Below are 9,321 nucleotides of genomic sequence, written 5' to 3'. Positions count from 1 at the left end.
TGAGTGCAGAAAATAGTGACTTGGGATGGATGCAGCCAGGCGATTATATGGATGAATAGGAGCATGGAAGGAAGATGTAGGGATAGAGGCAGGTGTACTGATAGACATGTGAAGGTATTGCAGTGCTAAGGAGCTAAGTGTGCCCATTGATAGTGGAAAGATACTTGGTACAAGTGTGATTGCTGAGAATTAGAAAGATACACGCATTTCTGTTTTATATAAACCCACCGAGATTTGGGTACTCTGCTAAGGGGTATATAGCACATATTTCCATTCTGTTAGTAGTTGGTGTATAATACTGCAGCTAAATGGTGTGTCTATATGTCTCACTGCAATGTGTACAATTTAGGGGCTATTGAAATGTATCCATTCCCACATTGGTTATACAGTCATGATTTAGAGAATCCCCAAGTGAAGGGGTACAGAGAGGCAGCCCCCAGGCACTGCTTGCCGTCATTAATATCAATCTATGGAACAATGACATTGAGCGGGTAGGAAAGGTTAATGGCATATCAACCTCATCAAGAGTCGGGTGGGCACCTGTAACAGAATCAGGGGGGGGGTAATTATTGACACCGTAATTTTGTTTCCCAGGCGACAATTTCAATATGGATGGAGTGTTGCTTTGGACACAGTAGGTTGTCATTCACTGAAAAAGGAGCCCATATGGTTTTTGGTTCCCAATTGGGGACCATAAGAACTGGTGGTGATTAAGAAAATAATATAGATTGCACAATCTTTTGTACTGTTTTCCTTCTATTCCCCCTGTATCTGCTTTCAGTTTTCTGGCAGCTTCTCTCTGTCAGTGACTTTCTAACAGTCTTTCCCTCCTTATTCCCACTCCTTCCCTGTGAGTGCCTTTCTCCTTCTCTTCTTCCTGCCATTCAGCCTTCTGGCTCCCTCCTGTTGCCTCTGCACCTCTCTGTCTGTCTCTTTCCTCTGCACCTCTCTGCCTGTCTCTTTCCTCTGCACCTCTCTGTCTGTCTCTTTCCTCTGCACCTCTCTGCCTGTCTCTTTCCTCTGCACCTCTCTGTCTGTCTCTTTCCTCTGCACCTCTCTGCCTGTCTCTTTCCTCTGCACCTCTCTGCCTGTCTCTTTCCTCTGCACCTTTCTGTCTGTCTCTTTCATCTGCACCTCTCTTTCTCTTTCATCTGCACCTCTCTGTCTGTCTCTTTCATCTGCACCTCTCTTCTCTCTCACACTCTCTCTCCCTCCTCCTTCTCCTCATGCCACTAGTGTCACAGTCTTTCTCCTTGATTTCATCCACTTCTACATTTCTCCCTTTTGGCTTTCTCTCTCCCCTCTTTCTCCTCCTCCCTGTCTCTTCTACCTTGCTCTCCCCATGTGACTGTCCCTTTCTGTCGTCTCTCCATGTGACGGTCCCTGTGACTGGGTGCATGCCGGTCTCTATGAGACAGTCTCCGTATGACAGTCGCTGTCTGTGTCCGTGAGGCAGCAGTCTCTCTCCATGTACCACTAATATCCTGCCGTGTCTCCGCATGCAGCTCACCTGTGCTCCTCTCCTAGGGACAGTCCGCGGGCTGCTGTCTGCCGGTGCCCCTCTCTCGCTAAAGAACCTTCGGTGACAGTCACTCCGCATGCTGCCCTCTCGGACTGTCTGTACCCTCGGGTGTCCTCTCACCCGCAGAAATGCCTTTCCACCCGGTAACAGCGGCGTTAATGTACCGGGGAGTGTACACTATCCCCGAGCTACTGAGAGACCACTCACCCACTCAGCTGCCAGAAGACGAGATAGAAGGTGAGGAGCCCGGTGGGCACTGCATGCAGCAGGGGGCTGGTGTGTGTGTTTGCCCCTTGGGGGTGGGGGCAAAGGGAGGCACACAAAGAAAGGCACAGGTGTGTGTGAGTGTGTGTGTGAGTGTGTGTGTGGGAGGTGAGTCGTTGGACACTGGTGCATGCCGGGTGAGCGGCCTGAGCCACAAGTGTGTAGAAAGAGACATAAAGGAGGCACAGGTGTTTGCAAAGGATGTGACATGAGGCGCAAATACTTAGGAGGAAAAATGCACAAGTGGGTGGAAGGTAAGTGACCTGAGGTAAAGGCTAATGACTTGAGGGAAAGGTGTTTTGAAGGTGAGTGGTATGAGGAACCCTTCAGCCATGCCTCACTGCAGGTAAATGACATGAGGCACAAGTGGGTGGCAGGGAAGAGAAATGAGGCAAAGGCATTTGGAAAGGATAGTCACAAAATCACAAAGGTGTGTAGAAGTTTTTTGTGAGGCACAGTTGTGTGTATGATAAGTGGCAATAGACACAGGCTTGTGGTAGGGGAGTGAGAGGAGGCAAGACCTGTAGAAAGGGGTCACACCACAAAAGTGTGCAAAAGAATGACTTGAGGCAAAGCTATGTGCAAGGTGAGTAAGCTTATGTGTGTAGTAGTAGTAGTGGTGGAACTATAGAGGAAGCAGACCCTGCGGCTGCAGGGGGCCCCAGGAGATATAGGGGCCCCACAAGGCCCGAATTCATATTCAGGTTCAATAAATATTGGTAAAACGGTTCAACCTCTAGACATATTGGGGGCCTTAAAAAGAGTGGTGTGATATAACAACAATGCCCCACAGGCCTTATAAACAATGTATGGCATCTTATAGCAGACCCCTTGTCATTTGCCAGAATTTACAATTTGCCAGTCTGGGACTGCTGGCAGAAGATACAGATGTGTCCATAAATTTCAATTTGCCAAGAAAACTGATCACCTTAATGGATATATTCAGGACAGTCCTACATCCAGCTGGTTCAGGACCATGTCCTTCATGACACGAGTAGTGTGTTAATGGTTTACCTGGCTGCTTTTCCCACTAGCACATTGCCAGAGTGGCCTGTAGAGCACCATTAGCTTTGTCATTTATTGAAAATCAAAAGGTAATGCAGCGTGTTTACTTTGTATAGTAGAGAGTTGGTAGGCACAAAGCTGTAGATTCCATGGTGTATTGTGAATAACATTTGTTGTGCTGTGGCGCATTGGCTGGAAGATGTGGAAATAACCAGCTCATTGAACGTAATTTACTTTCTTTCTTTCTTGGCTTGTTCATTTATCTTGCAGATAAATGCAACATGCAATGAAATGCAGCGGAACATGTCAGTCCTATGGGTTGTATCTATTTTTAAATTCTCCATCCCATATCTATCAGTAAGGTATTTATGTACATGCACTTTCTACAATGTGGTTTAAGTGGCATTAGTGCAATCTCTCATAATATATAATTGTGAATTATTCTTGGAGATGTTATAGCAGGGATGCTCTACTAATTTCCAGCTGTTGTGGAACAACAGTTTCCATATTCTGGAACTGAAAACTAAATTAGTTGAAATTAAAACCCAGCTGGGCCATTGGTTAGGCTAAATATGTTTCATCTGTTGCTTATTCATTTAATGATTATAATGAAAATATGTTCTTGCAATGTTAATGACATTAAGTGTGCTTGTAGATTTTTTCATATAAGCTAAGATGACTTGTAACATCCACAGTCTATTGCTACAAATTGTTTGAGTTGCAAAAAAAGTGTCCTGGGGGCTTAATTTAATTGACAAACTGTTGTGTTGCCACCTTCAAATGCAAACGGATGACTTTCCTTCCCTCACCATAACGGAATTACTGAGGAAATGGCTAAGTAGCCTATCCAGTGAAAAATGAGATAAGTGCTCACACAGAGAATGCTGCAGATACATGCAAACAATGTCACTGGTGGAAAATGAGGGTTTAAATAAGCAACATTGTGTGTCTGTGACTTATTTTAGTCAGTGTGAAAGATGATGAAGGTCTTCAAGAAAACCCCTGACTGAATATAAACAGGATTCCCATATATTATGTGGTCTTAGATTATAGAGAAAGCTGGAAATACAGACATTTTGGTTTTTGTTTTCATTTTCCTGCCATGCATGTATGTACTGTATGTATGTATATAGCAAATATAGATATATGACCCTGATGAAAGGGATGTTTAACCTTAGATTAACTTTTTCTATGATGTAGAGAGTGATATTCTGAGACAATTTGCAGTTGGTTTTCATTTGTTAATATTTTTGTTTTTTGAGTTATTTAGCTTTTTATATAGCAGCTCTCCAGTTTGCAATTCAGCATTCTGATTGCTAGGGTCTAAAATACCTTAGCAACCATGACTGGTTTGAATTTGTGCCTGAAATATGAATAGGGGAGAACAGGGCTGGAACTAGGGGTAGGCAGAAGAGGCAACAAGGGGGGGGGGGTACTGGGCAGGTACCTTTTGAAGATTCTTCTGCCTATCCCTAGTGTGGATTTGTTTGCTGACACTGTTCCCCTGCATTCTCAATGCAAAGGAGAGGGCCTGAATAGAAAGTAGTGTAATACAAAGTAGCAATAAAAATACATTTGTAGCTTTACAGAGCTTTTATTAGATGGGGTCAGTGGCCCCCATTTGAAAGAGTCAGAAGAATAAAGAAATAATTATACAAATATAAAATAAAACATTGAAGGCTAATTTAAATATTGCTTAGCATAAGCCATTTTACAACACACTTGAAGCTAGCTTAAAAGTGAACCACCCCTTTAATAGTTGTTGGTCCCTTCTGCAGATGCCAATCATCTTAGTCCTTTTACACTTCTCTGTTAATGATTACAATACAACAATAAAAAAGGTGTTCATTTAATAAGAAAGTGCTACTGCGTTGTTATTACAAGTTTAGTGGTTATATGTACCTGCATCTATGCCTATTTTGCCTTCTGTCATGGTTTTATATTGCTGCTTTGTGACACCCTTTGGTGTAAAGTAGAACTGAATTTTCAGCACATGGCATAGTGCTAGCATAGAAGAACATATTACATCAGAATAACAGCCTAATACCTAATCCATGGGGGTATATTTATTAAAGAGTGAAGTTAGAAATCGCCAGAGCCTGCTAGAGTGAAATTCCGCCACTCTCCATTCATTTCTATGGGATTTTTAAAGGCACATGATGAATGAACTTTCACTTTCACCCATTGATAAATACTCTTTTAAAAATCCCACTTCACTCTTTGATAAATATACCCCCATATCTTTATGCCAGTCTCCTTCCTTTGTCTTGTTTCCCTGCATACACTATAGACCATGTAAGCAAATGGCAGTGTGTGAGATATACCTACAGTGCTATTTAGGCACATACAGCATGTATATGGATACAGATCCAAAGTAGGGCTTAGTGTAAAACTTAGATTCCTCTCCTTCAATATCTGCCATAGACACACAGAACTTTAAGGTAAAAAATGTGTCAGTTAGTGGCAAAATCATGTTTTTACATGAATATTACTGCTGAAAACCTGTTATAAATGTCCACAGTCTGAATTTAATTTTTGAATGTCACAATTGAAGCTTAAGGTTAATGGGGCATGCTGGAATGCAGCATAAGGAATACTTTCCAGATTTCTATGGGCAAATATGAGCACAAAGGCAGTGCATAGCTACAATTATCTGAATTCTTCCAGTAGCCCACTAGATGCAATGGTAATGGAAGTTGTATCACTGCAACACCTTGAGCAGAAAGGAATTTGTGGTTGTATTACAAAATGAAAGGTTGTAAAGCTATTGTAACAGATTTAAATGGGAGGAGTGGAGGTCTGCCTCTTCTAGGAGATCTTTATTTACAAGTTTTTGCTATTACATTTTAACAAAGCATCTATCATTTATGTGATCTGCTAATATATTTTTTGTTGATGACCTGAAGACCATGCCTTTCAACATTCCTTTTAAAAATACGACATTGGGTGCACTCCCATTCTAGCAAAACCCCACTCACATCTGTCCTAGCCTTGACAAGGTTTTTACAGCCCCATCCATGTGTTGGATTCTTTGAAGCTAAATATTGTCTGGCAGCAGTGCCCATTACATTTTCCTCTGCATACATCTAGAGTAACATATTCAGAAGTGAGCAGTTGTGGAAGAGGACCTTGCTACAAGGATATACAGTAACCCCACTTAAAGTAAACCCCAACATTCTTATATCTGGGAACTTTTGCAATATGGAGTACACGTGATACTTTGTTCTCCAAAACAACAATAATTTATTATGTTAACAAACACAATGGCTGCTTCATGAAACATGGATCTGTAGATTGAATATGTCTGGTATATAACAGGTATTTCAGGTGCATTAAAAGTCTCGTCTCTGTATTTCTGTTGCAAAACTGTGCTACAGAAACTTCCCATTTAATATCTGATAAAAACTATGGGTCTTTCCTTATCCTGTTTTCAGTATCATCTTGAATATAATCCTTTCATCTTATTTTGACCCTAAGCCTTTTTTAAAATTTACCTTTCTGAATTCGTTTTTATGCTGGTGTTGGGAGTTGTTATTGGACTCTATTATCCTGCACCATTTCTGCCCTCTATGATTCCAATCCTTCTCCCATTGTTTTGTCACTTATCTCTCCTCTACCATAGTGACTTTTGTATGTGTATAAAGATGCATATGATATCTCTCCTTTTACTTGCAAGCTTGAAAAATAAAGGTTATTAATCATTTTCTGATAAGCAGTGAGATACATGAAAATATTGCCTGTTCCTTTGTATAACCATTCTTATTGCTGCCTCCCATGTCCGGTGTTTTTGCATTATTCATTTTTCAGCTTTTTGTTGAGTTTCAGATTTTATATTGCTAATTGCTCAATACTAATTTCCTTGTGTTTTAGCTGCCCTGGCCCTCTCTCTGCAGAGTTTGTGTCTTGCTCAATGCCTGCAAATCAAAAGATGTGTTTTTTTAAACACTTGTTTCTTTTGCTGTTATCCAGTTAGTGGATGCATTTAAATTGACCTTGCTGATCTTCAAATTTACATTTTTCTTTTTTCCATGCTTTTCCTGTTAAAACTATTAACTTTTTCTTTACTTCATAATTGCTTTATCTGTAATTTTTTTGCACATTGGAGCAGTCTTTTTTCAACTGATGCAAGTGATAAAGGGATTGGTGAATGACGCAGCAAGGGAAGGCTAGAGAGCCCAGTTTGTGTGCAGTTAAAGGGATAAATCATAACTTTTTGTACTGATTATTTCTCTTCATGCTATTAACAGTTACTATTGTACATGTATGGATTTTTTAACCAAGGACATAGCTTATAAACCTTAATATGTTAACAGATTCTGAAGGGAACTCTCTGTTCCTTGAAAATAGCATTGCTGCAAAGTCTCCAGACAACAATGAAACAGCCGTCTCAGTATTCTTACTATTCTAGATAAGCAACAATGCCTTGGAGCAGATTTCCTCGATAGATTCCTTAGGGCCATGGCACAAGTGTTTTAGGGCAAACAGACATGTTTTGATTTCTTCCTCAAGAAGCAGGAATCCAAAAACTCACATGTACCCTGGGTCTTAGGGTTCTTGCAGATTAGGAGATGTAGAGAGTTTACTAAAACTTGGATTTTTCTCACTTTATTAAAACAAAAAAAGAATTCGACCAAACTCCCTAAAACGCGTGTCAATTCAAACTGTGCAACTGATTTTATTGAATTGTTGCCAGCGTGAAAAAGCCTGAACTATCGAGAATCCTGGGGGTAAAAAACATGTTCCAATTGTTAAAGGGACCATCTGCCATTGACTTCTACATGGTTTTGACAGGTTTTAGCTGGATTATTTTCAGATTCAAATTTTTAGATACTTCAGAGCATAATAAATTTAATAAATAAAAATTTGAGTTTTTCCCGTTTAAAAACTGGACCAGAATTGAGGTCTAGTAAAAGACCCCTAATTGTCCACAGTTAATCTGCACTACTGCGGGTGACAAATCTTGTGCAAATGCCTTCCCCTTGCCTAAACTTTGGATTGCTGCAAGTAATACACATTGCTTATGGCAATATGGCTGAAAGGCTGGAAAATGCAAGTAACCTTAGGGTAAGTCTAGGTATGTTTCTCGCTTGGCATATCTACACCGGCAGAGAAAAGCCTTCCTCTAGAGTCGCACAGACCCGTGCCCCTAGCCGGACCCGCAGACCCGTAACTGGACCCCCACCCACCACACAATACACCCAATACATTCCCCTACCCAGACCTGGACCGCAATGACTTACCTTCCGATCCTGTCAATGTATATATACACCAGTGTAGAATCAAATCCATGTACCTACTGATACACATGACGTTTCTCAGGATCTGTTTTAGTACTTAGCACCTAAACAACCAAATTTAACCGCCTTAGGGTAATATCACATGGGGCTTAAACACAGCCTGCTGTAAAACGCAGGCTGAGATTTAGCCCCTACACTGAAATCAGCCCCTTACCTTGCCTGCACCCTTATCCATTGCATCGGCACGCATGCCCACAAAATCCACCTAGTGTGTCTGCATCTGGGCCAACACAAAGGATCAAGGTGCAGGCAAGGTAAAGGACTGATTCCAGCATAGGGGCTGATTCTCAGCCTCTGCTTTTCAGCAGGCCAATTTTCAGCCCAGTGTAGTTTTAGCCTTAGATATCATAATCATAGAAATCATATTGACTCATTTGCTTGCTACTATCGGCTGATCAGTGATGACACAAGTACTTGTCAGGCGGTAGTGGACTTCAAAGACTTCAAAGGCACCACTTTCCCAGGCTACTATTACCTTACTGTCACTACTTAATTCCGTGATACTATCGACTGTCAAGTGATGATGATGATGTGGTAGTAGACTCGAAAGATGCAATTTTTCCACACCCTTACTATCACTTATCATCATTTGTCAGGTGATTCCCACTCAAGTCTGTAGTTTTAATGAGAATACATCGTATGTGCTATGAGCCATAGGGGTAGATTTACTAACTGGCGAATTATCGCCAGCTTCAGCTTCACACACCTCGCACCAATTCGCCAGGCCAAATGCACTACGACTACGCCAATTCACTAATATGCGTAGTGCCGTCCTGGGCACCAAATGCTGGCGACTTTTTCCTAGCATTACTTCGGCAGTGCAAGCATTTCATAGCGAAGATGCACTAGCGTTCGTTTGTGCTGAAAATTCACTAGTGATCTTGCGCTTAGGTCAATTTGCATAGGGCGGGTAATTTAAAGTTTTATGGAGGTCTTTATTATAAATGTTGGAGCAAATGCTTGAAGCTACCACTTTTTATTAAAAATGTACAGGGAACCTTAATAAAGACAAGAGAATTAATATAATACCCTACACATAAGCCCACGGGAAATGAATGTTCCATATGTTATGTCTGGGAAAAACCGGTTACCCAAAAAAAGTTTATGTCAGGACTTTTGCAGGCAATCCCGCTTAAAAAAAGGAAAAGTTGCCAGCATTTTTTAAACTTTAATGCATTTTTGGCACATAGGATATGATGTAAGTGACAGAAAACTGAGGAAGATCTAGCTTCT

At 41.1% G+C, this 9,321-nt stretch overlaps 1 protein-coding gene across 2 annotated transcripts in view; it reads left to right on the top strand.

The window, feature by feature from the left end:
- Window positions 1–1,650: 1,650 nt before the first annotated feature.
- Window positions 1,651–9,321, top strand: part of cabp7.S (calcium binding protein 7 S homeolog) — a 51,076-nt gene continuing 43,405 nt past the window's right edge. The window contains exon 1 of one of the 2 annotated variants that reach the window (XM_018243996.2): window positions 1,651–1,759. In XM_018243996.2, coding sequence (XP_018099485.1) covers window positions 1,651–1,759 — 109 coding nt within the window. Of the gene's footprint in view, window positions 1,760–1,925; window positions 2,041–9,321 lie in introns of those variants that run through there. The other variant, XM_041580240.1, reaches the window with a different exon arrangement.

This window comes from Xenopus laevis, chromosome 1S (assembly GCF_017654675.1).
Source record: "Xenopus laevis strain J_2021 chromosome 1S, Xenopus_laevis_v10.1, whole genome shotgun sequence".
Classification (NCBI taxonomy): Eukaryota; Metazoa; Chordata; class Amphibia; order Anura; family Pipidae; genus Xenopus; species Xenopus laevis.
This window is presented reverse-complemented; position numbering and strand designations above follow the sequence as displayed.